At 42.3% G+C, this 21926-nt stretch overlaps 1 protein-coding gene across 3 annotated transcripts in view; it reads right to left on the minus strand.

The window, feature by feature from the left end:
- Positions 1–21926, minus strand: part of GLIS1 (GLIS family zinc finger 1) — a 181705-nt gene extending 159779 nt beyond the window's left edge. For 2 of the 3 annotated variants that reach the window (XM_048313176.1, XM_048313175.1), the window contains exons 1-2: positions 21504–21798; positions 20900–21280 (exon numbers count right to left, since the gene is read on the minus strand). In XM_048313176.1, the coding sequence (XP_048169133.1) occupies positions 20900–21280; positions 21504–21726 (604 nt within the window). In that variant the 5' untranslated portion in view covers positions 21727–21798. Of the gene's footprint in view, positions 1–20899; positions 21281–21503; positions 21799–21883 lie in introns of those variants that run through there. The other variant, XM_048313177.1, reaches the window with a different exon arrangement.

The following is a 21926-nucleotide window of genomic DNA, read 5'->3' on the forward strand; positions in this document are numbered from 1 at the left end:
TTTTCTTTCCATTTATATTAGAAATGCAGATTAAAAACAAACTTCTTACAGTCTTTGGATATGACATGCTCCCAGTGAGCTCTAATGGTGGGAAATGGGAATCTGCTGCCTCCCAGCAGCACCAGAGCTGTCTCTACAAAGCAACACCACAGCCAATAGGTCATCCTCGCTTCCAAAGCACTGGACAGGGAGATCGTGATGTACGATTTGCCCATTACGGGCATCTCCTAAAGGCCTCCTGCCTGGCCTGTTTAGCTTCCTTCAGCAATGCCCCAGCACCACCAGTCTGCATCCTCCACAGCAAGAAGATGCAGAAACACAAGCTAGCAGTAAGTAAAAAAAAAAAAAAAGGCAAAGAAAAAGCAACAAATCAAAGAGGAACAACCACTGGCAAATCACAGCAGGACAGAGCAGAGGAAGGAGACAAGCTGGGAGAATTCAGCAAGAACCTTTTCAGTACGAAGCATGCTGAGGGGGAAGTTTTAATTTCAGGGCTTCCTCCCTGGCGGCCTGGTACCAACACTTTGACTCCAAGGACAATTCCTTTATGAGACAGAAAATCATTAATAGCCCGACTAATTTTCCTAGTGAAGTAATTATCTATTGGAGCTGAAGGAATTCAGTTTTCCTTCAACTTAACACAGATTTAGAAAAATTGAAGTCAAGAGGTGGATTTCTGGATCCAATCCTATCACTAGCACAACAGCATGAAACACTGAATGGATTTTGCTGAGACAAGTGAAGCTTAGCAAACGAGACATAGTTTGAACATCAAGGCAAGGGATGTGAAAGACAGCTGAGCATGAGGACAGAAGGGACACAGCATCCTTTGTGGTGTGTAAGAACAGACTTTGCAAAGAACTACCAAAAATTGTGTGGTAAGCATTGATCCTGGTGGGAAAAGAATCAAAGAAACATACAATGTCTTGGGGCGGTAGGGACCTGAAGTTCACAAGTTCCACCCCCTGCCATGGGTAGGGACACCTTCCACTGTCCCAGGCTGCTCCAAGCCCTGCCCAACCTGGCCTTGAACACTTCAAGGGATGGGGCAGCCACAGCTTCTCTGGGCAACCTATGCCAGGGCCTCACCACCCTTACAGGAAAGGATTTCACCTGAGCTCTGTCATCTCTTGAGTGATGGCCATCATCCCCAGCCATTTTCACTGGTGATTGAAAGTGCTATTTTTCCAGGAGAACCTGAACTTTGAGGACAGAGCTGTAATGCCCCTCACAGAGCTTAGGGGTACCATTACCAGCATAAGACAAAACACGATAAATAGTCTTCTACCTGCATTTCACATTCAGTATCCATTTTGGCGCTTGAAGATTCCATCTTTCTAAAAGTCATCAAATTTTTCATCTTTTGTAGGACTGAGGCTAAGCTGTTTTTTTCCAAAATCACACGTTTTTTCCCCCCTTTCTCTTTCTTTTATTTGCACAAACACTCTGTGTCTTTGATCTATATCAATTCTCAACAAAATCATTCCCCTTCTTTTCAGCCTCAATACACTTCTTTTTTTTAAAGTCTCTGATCTATTATTCAGTCCATCTTTGAAGCTTTTTAAATTCTGCTAAATCCTTTAGGAGGCAAAATACTAACCTAACAACATAATATTACTTCCAGGGCTATTTTCTATTCTCTTCCTTTTATTCTCTAACATCTGTTGTTTTGGCTTACACCATATGGATGGGGAAGGAGGGCTGAAATCTCTACAGGGAAACATCAGCATTTTGAAGATTATCACTTCCTAATGGGAGAGAATGCTTATTCTAAAATCTCAGGTAGGTAGGGATGTTTTAGTGAGCAAGCTGGGGAAAACAAAAAGGAAAAAAAAAAGAATTACCACCACTGGATTTGTGGAGAGCAGAAGTGTACTTTAGCTAACAGCTTTTCAAACACAACTCACTCTAATAAGATGAGATGCAAGGTCATGCTTTAACTCAATTAAATTAAGTCACACAACACTTCATAAAAGCATCTCCATTCACAGAAAACTGTGTTTCTTACACAGTTTTCTCATTTTGCAAGTATTTTTAGTTTCTACCCTGACAAGTCCAAAAAAAAGCAAACCATAAATGTGCATATAATTTGCATTCCTTCCCTCTGAAAGATATTGAAGCAATTTATTCATTTAAATACTTGAATCCTATCACTTTAACACATTTTACCATATCTCATCCAGCAAAGATACTGCTTTCAGATGAGGACTAAAGAGCTATTAATTTGGCACAAGCCTTTCAGTTATGATGAAGAGGTTACAAGCAGGACGTAAATACTGCACCATAGAATGAAATTACTTTGCTGTAATAAAAACTTACAGAACTTAAACTTTTCTTGTATTTGCAGTGAACATTACTTCTACAAATCTAAGCTGATAGGAGCTTTAAGAGCCCGAAGCTATCTTCTCATGCAGCAGTTTTTCTGCTCCAGACAAAATGCAGCTTTGAGGATTCAGGTTAGCACAAATTCAGCCACAGGTTAAAACTCAGCAGTGAAAATGCTGCACCAAGCCAGAATATGTCCTCAGATACATCTGCGTAGCTGAAATCAGGAAACATTCCACATTTGCACCTGTGTAACTGAAAGCACAGTATCTGCTTTCTCTTTAGTCTTAATATTCAGTTAAGCCACGGAAACAAATGCAATCTGTTCCTACTTGTTACATTTACCGAAATCCTCCGATTGCTCTCCACAGGAAATTCTTTGAGGATACTCTTATGCTGACATGCTGACATGCAAAATACTACCTCAGAGTGATTCCCTACTAACCTGTTACTCAGAACTCTGCAAAGCCCCAGGTATCAAGGTGGGGACAAGCGGCTCCATCTGACTGTTGCTGATTTACCCCATTTGCACCCATCTGAGAGGAATTTAGAGCATGTTTACAGAGCAGTTTTTAGCAGTGGCACACGCTGCTTACACAGATCCGCTGACTGGGAATCCTGAAGAATACTGAACACACATAGGGCGAACATTACAAGCATTAGGCCACAAAGGGTCACAAGTTCTTATGCAGAACTGAATAAATTCACTTGAAAGACAAGAAATATAAGGTGGCCAGTGGCTTACAAAGGGAGAAAACCAAAAAACTCAAACTTTCCAAAGAGCCAAAGCTTATTAATCCTTTTCTATTCAGCTTCTTAAGTTTTATAACCACATACCTCGCCTATAAATACTCAGTCTAACACCAACGTGTCTTGTTCCGTGTAAACTCCCCAATCAATGCTGCCTCCTTTTCTATTAATCCACCCTTTAAAATACGTTCTTTTATCAGGTTTTAATGTCTAACATGATTTAATCAAGAACACATGCCTCATAAATATCATCTGTCATGTTCCATTAGTTTCATGTGGAAAAGTACAAGTCAATAAACAAAGGTTGTGACATAAATCTGCCTTGAACACATTATACCTCAAATAAGAAAATAAAAACATGTGTGTCCTTTGACCTGGATATTCTTAAAATGGAACTTCAGGTATTGTCTTATGCCTTTAAAAATGTCTAAAGCATTCACAATTAATTGCCTACCTAAGCAATTTCAATTTACATAATGTTGATCTGGAGACGATGATTAAATAAGCACTATGCCTTTAAGGCACCTGTTAAATAACATCACTGCCTCTGGGTTAAAACTGATATCCCGCACTGCACAATGAAAACCAGGTCCCTCCACCATGCAACTGTGCAATAAAACCCCCTCATAACTCAGAGCAGCCATTGGCTTCAGTTATTAATAGAGAGAGTGGAAGAAAGGAGAAAAAAAAGGAGGGAAGAGAAAATAAAAAAAGCAGCACCTTCTCCTGTGGACTGCATGGAAATGCGGCTGCTGTAAGCACCAGCAAGTCCAAAGGATTCCTGGGAGCTCTCCTCAGCCCCTCCACTCCAGCACTGGTGGGCACCAGCTTGTCACCAGTCCTCCGATTGTCCAAGCACACAAATAACATGAAGTACAAAGTTTTGGTACTTACAGCAATGATCAAACTTGATGCTTGGGTCATCTGGGAATTTTTATTTAAGGAAATTCCCAGCCTTTCCAGGGTTGCAGGCCATGGTCAGTGCTTTCAATCTCTCCTGCTCTTTACGGCACACAGCAGTTTGTGGCTTTTGGTGTTTTCCAGTTTGATCTCAGTTTGTTACAGGCTTTGTGGGTGGCATGGGACAGATGCTCCCTGCACTGAGCACTGATCGCCTGCAATAGCCACAAACTAGATGTGATCCTCCATGTGGTCCTTTCCAGACTCTTGCTCCTAGCAACCAGTGGGCTTTGCATTGGACACCCTCCCCCCCGGCCTCCTGCCCTACAGCAGCACAAAACAAGGGCAACAGAGACTTCACTGGGGTCCCTTATCCATGCCCCAGCACCTTCCCATGAAGCTCCCATTGTGTCCTTGGTGACTTCCTAGGTGACTCACTCAAATTTAGCTCTACCAGAAGCAATCTTCTTTTCCTGAGGTCCCACTGACTTCTGTAGGAACTGGAACATGGTGGACAGTTCTGATTCCTGTCTAAAACCAGGGAAACTGGATTGACAGCAGTTCTACAGGCCTTGGGATAGGAAATCAAATGTTTTCCTCTCATGCATTGTGAAATCTGAGAAACAAGTTCACAACTCAAGAGTTCAATTTTGAAGCTTTAAAAAGAAAATAAAGAACATCTAGGTTTTTTCCCTTAATGACTATGATCACATGCACACTTACTTCCTGCCAGTCCCATTTACCTCTCTGTGCAGACAGGCCTACACTCATGTCCAAAGCAGTTGTGAATCTGTGAATGCAAGGAAGAGGCTGACAATGGGGGTTCCAGGAATTTCCTTGCTCTCACATCACTGAGTTGGCTGTACTACCAAAACTATGGGCCCATATTGAAACTCCCAGTTGCACAGCACCACAAGAGTAAGACAGCACCCCAAGGAGGGATCACCATCACAGCATCCTGGTGCAGCCCTTCACAAGTCAGGGTTCAAAGAACCAGCCCAAATGGCTGGGCAGTGACTCAGCCCTCGGCAGCGTTTCACAGGGCACTCTGGGAGTACACAAAGTATTTTAAGTGAGAGGACGCTTCGTGTTCTCAGTGCCAGACACAGAACCAGTGTATGGTAAGCAGTTCCCAAGTGCTTACTCTCAGGCTACATCTAACCTGGCTGAACACCAAGGCCCTTTGCTGGCAAAGGAACAAGTCTCTTCCAAAAACCTACTCTAATTACAGCTGCTCTCAGGGCCCTTATAAACATCAAGTCCCACTTCCCAGCTCTTGTGTTTCCTTTTCCTTCAGTAACAGGATTTTTAAAAGAAAGACAGTTTTCTGGGTCAGGAGACTCTTAAGAGTCTACACATTAGAACAGTTTGATAGGAAAGTCATAATACTTGTAATTCCCTGAGATCTTTTATCTTGCACATCTCAGACGGTCTCCAATGGTATCACCTGGCAAGGAGCCAAAGGAGCTCTGCTACTAAACCTGCATGATAAGATCAGTGCTGAGCAGAGGAAATGCCAACAAAAATCTCCCACTTTTCACTGGATTTTCACTCAAACACATGAGTATGTCACTCTAGTTCCTCACTCAACAAAGTCTCAGTGCCTGAAGGTTGGCCTCATCCTCCCTCAGCAACAATTAATAAAAGTGCAGTGTATTTTCTCTGACTCACTCTCCCACCCCACTGCTTGTCTACTAGGCCTCAACCCCTTGGTGGAACAATAGATTACCACATGGCACAGCTTTCTAGGCAGCTGTCTGCATCACGTGCTGGAACTCACGACAGGAAGAATTCAAAATTAAAACTATTACACCACTCACAAAAGATGCCTTAAAAGGAGATCCACAGAAAGAAAGAACTGTGTAATATTCAATGCCAGAAGACGAAGAACCAGATCCAGAGAACTGTTTAGGCACTGAATTTCCACAGATGTCAATGGGAGTTAGGTGCCTGAATACTTCTCAGCATCATGCCTTTAGTAAAGCAGACTTTCAGGCCTGATTTCCCAGTAGTTTTACAATTCCTACAAATTCTTCTTCACTGCCTTTGAGGGGCAAGTCCTTCAGAGGAGTGTCTAGGACAGTCATCACACATTTGTCTTGCCTGAAAGCAACCATCCAGTTCTCAAAGAAAACAGGTTTGACCTGATAAATGCATGAAAACACAAAACAAAACACCTTTTACGACACTGTTCAGGTGTCACTGCTGGGCTTCCTAGGAGCCATTTAACCATGAATCTCTGAAGCAGGATCCTGTCTCTACTTATAGCTTACAGAGTGGCAAGGAGGCATCTGACAGGTTTTGCATTGTAGAATACCTGAGAGACATTAGCTGCTCCTTAAAACTAATAGATTGTTTTAAGTTAACATAGACACCATTGAATTTCACTGGTTCTTAAAACAACATAAAACAAAAAACCCAAACAAATCCAAAAAAGCTGTCCACATTAACAAAGAAATTGACAGGGTTCTGCAACCAAAAATCTATAAAGAAACTGAACTTAGAACCAAAGGGCGATCACTTGCCTCATTCAGAAGTATAAATCAAAGATACCACCCAAAGGAAAGGGGAAGGAAAAAAAGGCCCTTGTGATGACAGTTCAGACTGAAATTAATTTGCCCACTTGCAGAAATTCAGAAAGTGTTTGCTCTTGATTTTTCATCTCCATCACATGGCAGCTGCTTTCTCCCAGGGCACACACTCACACTGTTGTGGGCTGTTGGAGCAAGACAGCCAACACTGGGAATAGACACGTCCCACAGTGGCACAGCAAGGAACAGGCACAGCGGCCACTCCACGGGGTGTGCAGAGCCATAGGTACACAGACAGACACACTTGTGTCTGGCCCAGGGACTGACAGAGGGGAAGGTGTCACAAATATAAATCTCAGGCCAGGGAGCCAAAGAACTCAACTGAATTTTAGTCACATGGGTATCCTCTCAGTTTCCCTTGGCTGCCTCGATCAACTGTAGCCCAAAGTTGTAAAACCTGCCCACAGCTGCTCTGCTCACCCCCAACCTGATGTTTCACACTGTGACTTTATGCAGGCTTGTTTGGATCTAACAAGGTCCTTATTTTTCTACAATGCAGGAAATAAGGAAACCAGCCATCAATTATTAGAAGCGCAGCAGATCTGAGCCGTGTGGCTGTAAAACAGATTTTTCTTTAATGAAATTGAGCTGGCATTTGCCAGAAATAACAAGTGCCCAAGACCAAAATGTAAATCAAAACTAAAGGAGAGTTTTCAAAACTTTGAATCATTGGTAGCAACAGACAAGCTCAGAAGGAGGTTGGTATGATTTTGGAATGTCTTAAAAATGTGTGACTAATATGACTTCTAAAGACATTATTTGTGAGTTAGTATTTCAGTCTCCCCACAGAAAGAAAACATCATGACCAGAGAGGGCCAAAATGTTTGCTGTAATAACTGTGTTAGTATGTCACTATTGCTGGGCTAGGAAGGAGGCTGAGCCTTTGGTTTCATTTCAGAAAACAAAGAAAGGGAAGACATTAATGCTGAAAACCATCAGTGCCTCCCTCATAAGAGACTATCACAAGAGTTATCCTTTCCCCCGTGTCCAGGTTTTAAACCAGCACTTGGTTTTAGTTGGTCTCAGCCCAGGCCCTGGGAGACAGCAGGTTCCATCACCCATCTCTGAACAGACTTGTCTAGTCCAGGAGTGGTGCTGTTTGCTGAAGGGAGAGACATAACAAGAGGAAAGAAAGGGCGGGTTTGGAGGAAACATTAGTTGCTAGTGATTCCCTTGCCAAAACTCTGTCCAGACTGTGTGACTGTGGTGTGGCAATGCTCCTCCTTCCCTGTCTGTCCCTACTCTTTGTCATGAAACCCATAATGAGGGCATAAATTTGGCCTCATCTGGATGTCAGGTTCACAGACTGCACATGAAGGAACAGCAGCACCAGGTCTGGAGGAAGGAGATGGCCTGGAATCCAGTCTTTTACAGATTGCAAGCGGAAGCCCTTGGGATGGTCAAGCTTGTCTATCTAGTGATTCTGCCACTGAATGCAATTGTCTGTGGTTCAAATTAATAATTTCTTCCATAGGAACATTCAAACCTGGCTCAGTCACTCCAAATACCAGATGGTTTATCACATCCTTTACTAAACTGAGCCAGGTTTAATTATCCTTGCAGTCGAAAACATCAGTGTTCTTTCTTGTTTTATCATTCTCAGTTTCAGCCATGAGATACCATCCTGCACTTATCTGCTCTCAAAAGAACCCTCAAGTATCACTTATTTTCTCCTCCACTGCATCTCTGGAACAGACCAGATTCCCTGTAATCTTCCATTAGTCCACGGGTACCACACATGGGTCAGTATCTTCCAGTTCTTCTCCAAACCCTTTGATTTTTCAAAGTCATTTAAGAAAGCCTGAGCATTAATCTATCTCCCTGCAACCAGAGTGATAATTTACAAAAGGATACCACCACTTCTCTAAGCTTTTTAATAATATCACCTCATACCCTATTAGAAATTTATTTTCTCATACCAATTGGATCCCAATTCCATCTCATACCAACTGGTGACATCCCAATCCTTTTCAGTGTTGCTGCTTTCCAGGACATCCAGCCTCCCACCCACAGAAACATTTTATATTCCTCCATGCCAAGGTACTGCCTCGTATGTATGACACAAGAAAATACCTATTGTCCAGTTTCTGATGAATGCTCAAGAAATCCATGTCGAATGCCAGTCACTTCCTGATTTTTATTAAATAAAAATATTCCCTTTAACTGAAGGAACAAATTTTGCTGGTAGTGGCTTTCTATATTCTGTCAGGATTTCAGCAGAAGCTATTCAATAACACTGCGAACAAAACTCAAAACTTTCAAAGCTGTATACAAAACACTGTCACTGTAGAAAATATTTCTATCTGGTGTGCATTTCAATTTCTGTAGATAAGTCAGTTTCTATTCCTTGCAAAAAGCAACAATATTGTTTCCTATACCACTATTTTTCTGCCATCAGTAATGAATGTGACAATTCAAAATGCATCCCGGAAGTTAAGTCTTATCTACCAACACATTTACCTCTGCCAGCCTCACTCTTTGGCTTGTTATAAAACAAGAACTAGTTGGATGGACTCTTAAAGAGAAGAACAGCTTCTTTCAGCTACTCTTTTAATGCCAATTTCTGTCACAATCCATCCCCAGGTATAAACAGCCTAAACTCCACCTGCACTGTAAGGATGCAGATACGACCAACAACTAAAGGCCAAGAGTGCTGCAGGCCTTCAGTTAATTTTTGTATTTGGAAAACAGGATGCACTGAAAATGAATAATAATTCAATGTGAGCCTAATTCAGTATCAATAAGGCTATTTCCTTCTTCAGAACAATGGCTGGCATTTTCTATCCCCAACAGGCAATCATTTTTTAGCAATGGCATGTCCCCAGAATGCCACAGAACATTTCACAACTGCTTTGCACATAAAATCAATCATTTTCCATGCCCAGTTGTCCCACCACTGGCTCTCCCAACTGCTGCTCTTTGAGCCCTTCACTCAGTCTGGTTTTTATTGTATGCCTTCTCAGTGTTTTCTTCACAAACAAATGAGTGGCCAGGAACACCAACATTAGACAAGGAGGGATTTGAACTCTGTTCAGCAAGTCAAAGAGGATAGAAGCCTGGACTATTACAGTTTGAGAGTCCTCTTCTAACTCTCTAGTGCCTAAGCAGTTGAGTGTGGGAATTAAAAATGTCACAGGAAGGACAGTTGGGCCCAAAGAATTACATTCCACAGTAGGATTTCCACCCAGCCTGTCTTCAAAAACTCCAGTGATAAACAACTCACAGCCTCCTTGGGCACCGTATGTCAAAAGCTTAGTATAGTCCTAGAAAGTGTCTTTCCTAGTGTCAAGCCCACATAATCCCTGTGGAAGAACAAACCAATCTAGAAGAGAGAGAAGGTCCTGAAGATCAGGTGCATTTCACAAAGTAATTAGTCACCAACAGGGAAAACCTACAGCTACACTCAGCTTCAAAAAGGACGCAACAGGAGATTTCCTTTTGTACCAGCAGAACAAGACCAATGCCTCTGACAGATGTGTGGGCACCATACACACAAATTGTAACTCTAATCTACAAATCACTCAATTCCATGTTTAGAAGTTCCTTCCCATATATAACACATTCTGAATCAGGGTTGCTTGTCAAACTAGCAAATGCTGCAGTCAGCAGCCTTCACACTGGAACCTGTATCCAATCTCCCAGATTGTTTTCTCTAGTGGTAGTTAGTGTCATAATTCATTTTTATCTAAATTCTAGCTGGCTATGAGGCTATTTTTCACCAAGTTTTCTCTCAAGTCTCTTATTATCTAGGCTCCAAAACTACCTCCCTGTCTCTTCAGAGTGACTGCTTGCTGCCAAAACATCTCCCCCATGCATAAAACTTCTTTATCGCCTCTAATGTTTACTGTTCTTAATTTTCAAGTCTTCCAGCATCTTCTCCAGCAGCTAATAAAATTCTATTGTTGGCATTAACACTAGGCCTTTGCAAGGAAAGTTCCCCAAGCAGGTTAGTCTCATTTTGAGAAACTCGACCTGGGTACCACTGAGGCTGCAAGTCTCTGCAACACACCAGTGTTTTCACTCTAACTGGTCAAATAAGCTGAACTTGTAGCCAATGCTGTTATACATTTAGGCTCAAAACACTACTGATGATTGATCACCCCAGTGGTTTGCTCTCACCTTCTAGGTTTTGGTCCCTTTATATTAGCTTTCTATGACTAATCTTGCAGAACATATCCACTTGTAAAAATATGTGTGGAACTGGCAAATGTAAAAGCAACAGGTATAAAAGTGCATTTTGACAAAGCAGTTTGAGTAGTCATGCCAGCAATCTCTGCCTAATAGTTTCTGACAGGATGCAGTAAGAGAAAGGAGATCTCATATGAATAATGACTCCAATAAAAGCCAGCCAAATCACCCTGACAGATTTCGAGTTATTTACACACTCAGCAGACCAAAAGCTATTTACACCAGTCGCCATGCTTCCACTCATTTAGCCCACAATTCAAGTAAGTTACAACCCTTTATACACATATTTAAAAATAAACTAACAGCACAGTGGCACAGTAAGGAGGCCAAGAGAGTAGAAAGAAAAGGTCATTAAGACTCAAGAGCAGGGAAAGAACAAGTGGGCTCTAGGGGTAGATATCCCCTTAAATTTCCTGTATATCCATCCAAATCAGAGAGATGCTGAAATGCATGGGGATCTCTGTTCTGAAAAGGGAACCATCCACACATTGTCTGTAGCTTATCCCCACAAAGTCAGCAAACCTCGAACAGCTCAAGAACTTAAAAGAAAAGGAATAAAAGCCAATTTGTGGCGAGTTGGCAGGAGGAAAAATAAGAAGCAAACTGTTCAGATTAAAAACGTGAGATGTCTTTTTCTTTTGCCAAGTGAACTCAGTCCATACTTAGAAGACAAATTTTTATACATTAGCCCTCCAGAGCTCATCTGCCTCTTTCTTTTTTATCCACTCCTGGATTTAAAATGGCAACACTTCAGATCTGCACCAGAGTTAGGGACAATGGGATCAGGCCAGTTCAGTTTCAGTTGAACATAAACCAGCTCTGATAACTTCAAGGAAACTGAACATTACAACAATCAAGATATCCAGAAAGGAGGAATTTAGTGTTGCTTTTTCTTGTTCAAGTCCTGGAGACAGTCTCAGTTGCGTGCAAAATCTGTTCTGCCAGAGAGATGAGGATCTTGGGAACCTTGTAGGAGCCACCTGCACCTGAAGCCCAGGGACACACAGTCCTTTGAGTGATTTCTGCCTCAAGAACAACAAGCCCTAAGAGATTTTGCCATCTGCTGGGAGGCAAGAGCAACCCAGAAAACTGGGGAGGGGGGGAGAAATTTTCCTCCCAACAGCTACTTACTCTTGGCTATTTCCAATATTTCCAACACAGCTCCCTTAACGTAGCCTCTTTTCCCTCACCTCAGCAAATCAAGCACTAAAATAAATGGGAGATTTTGTTCCTCTGCAACAATTCTGCAACTGGCAGCATAATGCAGATGCCAAGCAGCAAGAAGCCCTACTAAAATGTTCTCTTAGAAACCTTACTCTCCCAAAGATAACAAAGATGTAATTTGCACTCTTCACCACTCGCACTCATGGAGACTCACCAACAAGGGCAAACACCACAACCTTCGTGTAGCCTGGAGAGAAGCTCAGTCCATGCACACACTGTGCAGAGGGGCGGCATCCACACTCAAGCAAGTGCCACCCTGGGCTGACACGGACACAAGCTGCAATGCTATGCCCTGCACCACCACCAGATCAGACCTCAAACATTGAGCACAGCCAGATCATCCCAATGCTGCACCTGAACTAATAAACTCTGTCTCTCAGCATAGAAAAATCAACCTGGCCCTGATGGTTTGCCCAAACAATTGCCCTGTTTCTGTTTCCAAAACTGGCTTGTCCTTCTCTACACCATACTCTGCTATGCTCTCACTGTAGAAATATCATGACTGGTACAAAGATTTGCCCCTAAATGATACAAGTAGTGCAGTCTACAACAGAGTTCAAGCACCCTTGTTCTGTCCATCCAAAATATTTATATACTCAGCCATGTTGGCTGCTGCCACAATCCTTCACCACTTTTGCCTGTTTCACATACAATGGCTGATCACTCCAGCTTTACACCCATGCACGGTCTCAAACAGAAGAAAAATTGAAGGTGAACGTGCTGTGCTAACTGACCTTGGCATCCCAGCACTGGGCTACAAGTGCTTGCACACTTTTCTCTCCAGGAGAGAATTTAACGCTTGGATCTTCTGTGTCTCAAAGGAGCATGGAGTGAATTTTCAAAACATTCAACACTGGCCTCCTCCTGAAGTCAACCCCCTGCAAGTTCAGCAGGAGCAGCAGGGCAAATCAAGAGTCATGAAACTTCATGTTAAACCTTTTCTGGGATTTTCCCAGAAAATAGCAGGTAATAAACCAGAAATTTCCTCTTTTATCTGTTCTCACTTTAACTCTCTCTTCTCTGTCCAGCACAGATGGGGCTTTGGAGGTAGGCAGGACTTACATAAGAAACAGTAAGTGCTGATTTAGAGGAAAGTGAGTCCTTCTGAATACAAACTGCTCCTTTCCATGAGCACCCTTCCTGTCCTATTCAGTCTTCTCTCTTCAGCCACTACAGAGATGTTCCATCAAAGAGCACAACTTGCAGTCATTGTGACTGATCACTCCCTCTCAGTGAAGGATTCAGGTTAAATCAAAGCCAGCTGCCGTAGAGAGGGGCAGGCAGCTAAAAGAAGTTAAACAAAATAGTAATAAAAAATGTCATCTAGAACCTACATAGATAGGAAATCTACTCTTGTGTTTCAAATAAATAATTCTAAGGTATTTAAGCCTCACACACAGAAAACAATTTTGTAATTTTTTTTTTTAAAGTCATCCTCTTGCATTGTTGTTCTGCCCTAATAACTCTGAAATGTGCTACTCATCTCTCCCAGTTAAATATCCTGTTTCACAAGCCCACTCCTAGATATCTGAAACTGCACAGCATTTCTATCTAGCTTTAGGCATCTAGCATTCCAAAGAATTAATATTTAAACTTATTATAAAGGAATGGGGATTGCATTAAGCATGTAGTATTTAGGAAAACATTCATACCAATAAACTGCTGTGTTGCTTGTCTGAAGCACATTTATCATTCTTTAAACTCAAAAGAAAGATTATGCTCCAAAACTGACACATGCATCTATTTTCCTTTTAATACAGCCAAGACTTAGATAGGATTAGAGAGTGGAAGCTATCAAATTTCAATTTTAACAATACAATTAAAATTATATTATCTTTCTTTGCCTAGGGGACTGTTGACTTCAGTATTTAAGCGACTTAACCATAGCAAATTGTGAAAAAGCAGTGAATCATAGCACTTATTTTTAATAATCCTAGACCCCCTACCCCTTCTTGGGAAGCGCCTCATGTTAACATTTTTATACATATTACTGCTCTTATATCTCTTGATTATAGATAAATGCATAAAGAAACTCTAACCTGCTACAAGACATCACTAATTGGTATTTTTCCTCTTATATTAGCCTTTGATTTACACCTCACATACGTTCTCCCAAGCCAGCACGTGTAATTTATTTACAGCACTGGAAGGCAGGCGAAATACATCATCTACTGTTATACAACCTTCTACAAGGTATTAAAATACCAGGCCCCTGGAGACACACTTCATATAGTTCAGCAAGTTCCAAAATAAACCAAACCACCAACCCCCTAAGCACTTAAAACAACAATGGACATCTGTATTAAAAAGTTAGTTTTACTGTATTTGATGATGTCGCCTTAGTGTCATTTTTCCCTCCGGCTAACATGCAAACAACATGTAAGAATGTATTTGCTTTCTCCTCATTGTAAAACAACTAACAACTCTAGAGCTCTCACAAAGCCCTCTTATCACACACGTAAATGCCAGAAGTAAGTGTAGTTTATGATGTTTTGCATTCGTTTAACCCTTAGAATAAATGTGATGCCATAGGCTCAATCGCAGTGCTCCTTGCCAATCCATTCGATAGAATAATCCCATATACATTCATATGTAATGATGGAAAAGTCAGACATAATTATTAGAGCTAAAGCAGAACAGTTCCTTTAAATAAAAAGATCTTAAGCACTTTCAGTTGATTGAGATCAACCTTGTAATGGTCAAAACCTTAAAATAACCTAAAATACAGAATTTTGATCTATTTCCTACTGCAGCTCTGGCAATGTCTCATCTGTTTTACAAGCAGTCCTCTGTCTACAAATAATCATTAACAATCATTTCATATAGTCAAGCTAATGACTGTAATAAAAAAAAAAATAACTCTTTGTTCCAGGTAACCAGTGAAGCACAGATTCTCAGAACAGAAAGTTCAGGCTCCAATCGAGATTTCACATACAGGGTGCCAGAAATGTAATAGGAGGGGAAGGAAAAAGGGGAACTCTTTGCCTCTATTCTTCAAAGCCTGTGCAGAAAGGTAGTGCCGCGGTAGTCTGCGCTGATGGTTATCTGAACGGAGGGACCGGTCCTTGCTTTTCTTTACACGCCCCATTTACAAGCAATAAAACGGCCAGAGTGGTTTTAACTGGTCGTTCTATGTCACTGTAACGCTCCCTGCTCCCGGCAGAAGATAACAGCTGTGCCATATTCCCAAACACATACTTTTGCTATTGTTTGCACATTTGTAGGGCAAGATTACGCTGTACCACAGTCAGTGAGCACTGCCCTTGCTTTGGAACCCTGTATTCCGAGTTACAGCAGTGTGCTGGGAAACAACGTTGGGTGGCTGAGGGGAAAAAAAGAGCAAACAAACACCAGTCTATTAAAAGCCGTTTCAGGCACTGTGAAATGATTACTAGATTGCATGCCTGGCTCAAGCTTGTTGACATACAATCATAGAAATCTGGAGTGCAAAATGGAGTGGTTTACATCTATTTTCCCTCTCCAATTACCCTGCCATCAACATCTTCAACAGTTCTAAAATCACTAAACAGCAGAATTTCTAGAATAATGGTAATTATGGTACTTAGCATGGAAATTATATTCACAGTACTACAGATTTCTCTTCATAGTCCATACGTTATTCCACTTCCCGGCTTACAGATGGATTTAACAGAAACTTGTTATTTGTTCTACAAGCTTTTCCCTGTACACAGGAAAAATAACTTCTGTAATATTAGGATTGAAATACTGACCCAGCTAAAGGTAGTGGCAAGACTCCTACTGATATTAATAATTTAGGGTGAAATTTTGTCCTTCTTATTCAACAAAAAAAACAAACCATTTTATTTCAATGAAGCGGTACAGTCTCCTAGAAGACACTCACTTGAAATTTAGCAGTTTCACTAATAAAAAGAATCTTGAAGCCCTCCCAGAGTATAATCTCAAAAATACTAAGAATCCTCAGCATGCACTTAACAGTTTATGTGTATACAGGGTTGAACTCTAAGATACAAATAATGTATTCAGTTACATCTAAATGATCATTTAGAATGCTCTATGTCCAAAATTTTGTAGCTGATGAGACTGCTCACAGAACAGTAATGTATATACTTAACCACTTGCAAGATGTAGAGGTTTTTTTCTTACTATAAAAGAAGAAAGGATATTTTTTTCTTCTCATTCCACTTAGCCCAGTAGATAATAACCTCCACTACTGTAACATTTTAAAGACAGAACAAGTAATTTCTTATTTTTAACTTCTACTCCTTCAAACAGAGCTCAAATCAAATCAAAAATTTTCTTCCAATGATTAGATTTATTTCCTTTAATCTTGCATTATCTGTTATTCCATGTAATTCTACACAATATTAAAATAGATACAACATTTATTCTCTTCAGCTTTTCCAACAGCTGTAGTTTTTTCATGAAGCAGAAAGAGGTTTTTGCTTTTACTTTACAAGTACTGAATGCCTTTATATGACTGGTTGATCATTAGATCTCCTGGCTTGTATTTGCTAAATACTCTCTACTACAATGGATTTAATTATTAGATACAATTAAACCTCTTTTAAATTAAATCCGTGGAAGTCCCATCTTCAATTCAGTGACTGATTTTGCAATACAAATCATTAGAAGAACTTCCTTCAGCAGCAAGTAACTGAAAGTTATTTGCCTATTCAAGACAAGCAAGCATTATAGCCAGCTTAAGGGAGGAGAGGACAGTCACAATTTATTCCAAATGAATTTATGAACACATTCTCCAATTTGCAGTTTCTTCTCCTTTCTCCCCTTACAAAATAAAATTAGGCAAAAAAAAAAAAAAAAAAGACCATGAAATAAAAATACAGTTCTGTAACTGCACACTTTGTTCAAATAAGCCTTTAAACTCCTTTTTGCAGCAGAGAGCTCAACTGCAGCAAGCAAGGGAACTAGAGTGAAAATAAGAAATAATTATTTCTACGGCTCTGCATAAAACTCAAAGTTTAGAGATCACCACACCAGTGAACCTGTCCCTGTCTCCTTATCAGCTCATATCATATTTATCAGCCCTAGGCAGTCACACTTGCTCCAGTGGGATAATTCAGGTGAACACAGATAAGATGTAAGGAAGAAAATGGCAGGATCAGGTCCAAGATGAGTCAATTCACCTAATAAGTCATATAACCAAAGAATATGCTTTTGCTCAAGACCACAACAGTATCAGCTGTTACTTTCACAAGGACAGTCCTGATAACCAAGGAAATAGTCACAGGGGGATTAAATGGCAAGATTTACCCCTCCTTCTCAACAGTAGAAGGAAATTAATACATTTCAATACATCGGTTGTATGTCTGCTGAAAGCAGCTACAGTTAACAACAAACAAAAAAAAAAATCCAACCCGTTTTCTCCTTGTCTGAACAAAACATACTCTCAACAAGGAAACATCCAACTAGTGCAACTTGACCAGCTTATTGTTTTGCCCACTGTAAGTTAATATCTGAAGTGGTTGCTGCAAAGGTCCAGGCCATTTGGATGATTTCCCAGTGGCACAGCTAACAGGATAAATCTCGTCATTTCTACTGAGTCATGAATTAGGTACACTTAACAAAACTGGAAAAGAATGAAAAGGAGAAATGTTTCCTGGTAACAGCCATACTCAAAGTCATTTAGAAACTGAGATATTTGGCATCTTTATCGATTACTCTTTTGTCACCACTAAAGCCTTCCCAAAAGCTTCTTCCCTGTAGACAATAAGTATTTTGCCCTGTGTTACTTTCAAAACTGTAATAGCGTGGCATGAAATTCAACGACATGGAACCAAACCCACAGAATCCCAGGAAAACACTGTAAAATGGACTTCATACCTTATAGCACAGTTATCCTATGCCAAATGCCTCTAAAAAGCAGTGTCTGTATGCAAATATTCTGCCCTGTGACACATGGGGAGATTAATGACCAAGAAAAGTGTGGTGCTTATCGCAGCCAGCCACAGCAGAAGGGGTTGGCTGGGTGAAAACTGGACATTTATTTTAAACAGCTCCCAAACAGAACAAAACATGAAGCACATTTCCAAAATACCTGTATTTTTGGCAAACAACCAACAGCTCCATCCTGCAAAGTTTAGACCCAAATGATCTGATTCCCAGAAATAATGCTCACCACCACCCCTCGAGTTTCTGTTTGGCTGTTCATAAAGTCCAAAAGACTTGCTCAGGCACAGAAGCATTTTGCAGGGTCACAACTTAAAACACTGTGAAGCAGCAGAGTAACACCACAGACACATTACAACAGCAGGATACTTCTTCCCCATTGTGATTACTTCAAAGCTGCCCTTTTTATTAGTAGTGTATCATTGTGATTCATTCTTTTCTTGAAAAAAAAAATTAAAAAGTAGGGCTTGTTTAGGAAGAAAAACCTTACAGGCAACTATAAAAATTGGTTTTGCTCTTGTTAGAGAGCGTCTTTTACGCTCCCTACTTGCAGCTTTCAACTGTGGATAAACCAAAACCAGGAGGCACATTCTGTAATCTAACCCAGACTGCAGAGGGAATTACTGGGTACATGGCACTCTGGGGCTGGAGAATAGGAGATGCACAGCACGATGGTCTGAAATTAAGCTGTCATCAGTTTCCTCCCCAAAACCTTTCACTGGGTAAATCTGAATGTTTCCCTCATTCCCATTTCTTAGCTTTATCTTGGTATATCACATCCACATGCAGCTATCCCAGTCCTTTATCTTCAAGAGAGAACCAGGGTTGGTGGGAGATGGTTTGCACTGCTCCTTGAAAGAGCAGCAGCTCTCCTGTCTGCAGCACAGCCCACTTTAGATACACTCTTTTTGTGAGTTAGAGAACAGTGAGCACTCTAAAATGCCCCAGTGGACATTAAAGCACTTGCTGACACTGTCCAAGTCAGAAGGAGCAGCACATCCCGCACATTTTAAATCAGACTCAAAATTTTACTTTAACTTTTACTTTCCCTAACTCCTCCTGAAAATGTCTTCTCAGAGAGAGAGGAAAAAAAAAAAAAAGGCAAAACCAAACAAAAACCCCAACAAACAAACAACAGAAATTCACCCAAAAAACTCAGTGTTGACATCTTTAGAAAAATCCAGCATTATCCATAAAATCATCCTGCTCAGTTAAATGAACCCTATCTTGCCCATGGATACCTCCTACTTACTCCCATGACTCAAGTCACCCATACACTGAAGCAACCACAAGGTAACACCCTAAACAGAAAACACATTAAACAAAAACAGCAACCAAACTTAAAACACCTTTTTTTTTTTTTTTCCCCCAGTGGTGAAAATGGGAAATTGATCTGTCAGGAAAGATGAATTAGCAACCTTCTCCCATGGCCACCTACATCTACTATAAAAGACCAAAGTGAACACAAAATTACACTTTTTCCCTCTCTACACTCCTCCCCTCTGCAATAGCAAGAGGGATATGCATGAAAAGAGGGCTAAATAGCTCAAAGGAAAAAAGAAAAAAAAAGTGTTTCAACAGTCTGCCTCACAGGGAAATGTATGGGCAGGATTTTATGCTGGCATGAACCGTGTCAAGTGGCACCAACCTCACCCGTGGCACCAACAAGGGACTCAAACACCCCCTGAGTCCCTTTCACAGGCAGCAGCGCAGCAGTACTAGAGCTTGTAGCTCTCCCTTCATACTCTGTGAATCCTCCTTCTCCCCCCTCCAAACATGAGTCTGCGTAACAGACCTTCATTTCATTCCTGCCAAACATTAACAACCTTTTTTTTTTTTTTTAAATCAAGAGAGAAGAATTGCAGCATTAACAAACAGAAAAATAAAAAAGGTAATTTATAACCTGCTGCTTTGCTCTGTCTGTATTCAGTGGTGATGAACAAACACATCCTAGAGTCTACAGGACAGACCTAGCACAGACTGAGGTGTTCATTAACATAACTTCATGGCAATGAAAGGTGCCATCACCCTAGGTAACAAGCTCACAAAAGAAAATGTCACTAGTCCAAGGGCACGCAGCCTACTTTTAGTTTTCAGAAGAATGGGCAGAACTGGAAAAAATCCCACTGAGAACAGTCTTACACCGACAAGATAATTGCATGTACATGTATAAAATAGAGAATGAGAATGGACTGATAAGAGAAAAAAGACAATTACCTTTCTAAAATTAAAGAAAACATTGTCTTACTGTAATAACCTTAGGTGAACATATGTCTCTGCAAGTGACTTAGTAGCATAAAGGAATGCTTCAATTCCCTCTGAGCCCATTCAGTGATACCTTAGAGGGATTATTTTAAAACTGAATTTCAGCCCAGTTAACAAGTTCTAGTTTAAAAGCTTAATTAATAGATTTTTAGTAAGCAATTTCTGACCTTACTTCAGTGCCACTTCTTTAACAATGGACAGCTGAAAATCAGGCATTTGTTAACTAGCAGAATGTGACCTTCCGGGCACCAGGAGTTCCCAAGTCTGAGGATTCACCGCCTGAATCCAGCATTTGTAACACCTCCTTGAAATACAAACTATAAAAACCAAGCAACCATGGTGAAACTGCTGAATAAGAACCAGGCATTTATTGTCAGCCAGGCATGCTCACAAACACCCCACACGCACTCCGTGGCGCAGGACAGACCAGCCCAGTCTTCAGCACCAACCCCAAAACAACCACCTCGGAGACGCGACCGCATGAGCAGCACCCGCTCAGCACAACTAATGAAGATGCTGGTCTCAAGATTTTTAAAATACTGTTAAGACACACTCAGCTTCACACCGGCAAAGCACAGTCTGGTTTATCCTGTGCCTCCAAGGTGCACAGGAAAAAAGTTTTAAAGCTTGAAGTCAAATAAACAAGTTAGAAAACACAACGAAGACCAAAAGGAAGGGGAGGGAAAAAAGGCTTGTTACGTTTTTATTTGTTTGGTGAATAGGTTTTTGGTGGTGATAGTGTTCAGTTCATGCATTTTTAAACTCACCCTTCACGCTTTGATGTTTCTGCTGCTGGAAATAATCTTTCGAGCCTCTAGCGCATCGCAGCTCCTGCGCCCTCGGCAGAATCGGAATCCTCTCGAATATGCTGGGTCTTTTGGGGATGAAATCTAGCAGAGGTGCTGACATTTCAGGGGGGCTCTGCTGAGGCTCCGTGTGGTCACTGCCGTTGCTGACAGATACTTTAAAGGACATCTGAGGATTCAAATGAGATTTACCAGCGCCGGGACGAGTCACCCGCGGCAGATCCTTCTGAGGCGCTCCTTGGCATTTGTCGGTCACCTCGACGCGGGCGCTGCCTTTCTGACCCGCGGCGAGCTCACAGTGCATGTCCGCTTGCGGCTGCTGCCAGGGCCCTCGCCGCTCTCCTGCACCGAGCGGCACACGGGCTGTCAGCGCGGGCGGCCGCCCCGGACCCGCTGCCTCAGCCCCCGCCTCAGCCCTCAGCTGCTCCCGCCTCAGCCCCGCGCCGCCAACGGCCGATAACGGCCGCGCGTGAGGCGGTGCAGCCCGCAAACCTCAACCCCGCAGCCCTCAGCCCGCTGCTCTCAGCCCTCACCCCGCAGCACCCGCCCGCTGTCTCACACACACCGGCCGGACGGAGGATGACCCGGGGAGCTCGGACCCCCGGCGGTGGCTCGTCCGTGAGGGACGGGGCGGCCGGTGCCGCGCGTCGGCTTCGCTCCCTCTCTAGGCAACACCGCCGGGCTGCTCGTAGCCGCTCCCGGGAAGGCGAGCGCGGCCGGGAGGGGCGGGGAGAGGGCCCGGCACACAGGCGGGTTGTTTGGAGGCCGGTGCCTTTCAGCTGAGGCATCCGAATAGCGGCCGCCCCGGCAACCACGGACGCGGTGGCAGAGTGGGTTCGCCACCGCCGGGTTCACCGCGGCCCCCGAGTCACCGGTCCCAGAGGGAGGGAGGGAGGGGGGAGAGCCCGGCCGGGCGCGGTGACAGCCGCGCCCCCGCGCTCCTACCTGGGAGGGGCCGCCCGGGGGGACGCGCTGCCCGCCGGCTCCC

Source organism: Corvus hawaiiensis, chromosome 9 (assembly GCF_020740725.1).
Source record: "Corvus hawaiiensis isolate bCorHaw1 chromosome 9, bCorHaw1.pri.cur, whole genome shotgun sequence".
NCBI classification, from domain to species: Eukaryota; Metazoa; Chordata; class Aves; order Passeriformes; family Corvidae; genus Corvus; species Corvus hawaiiensis.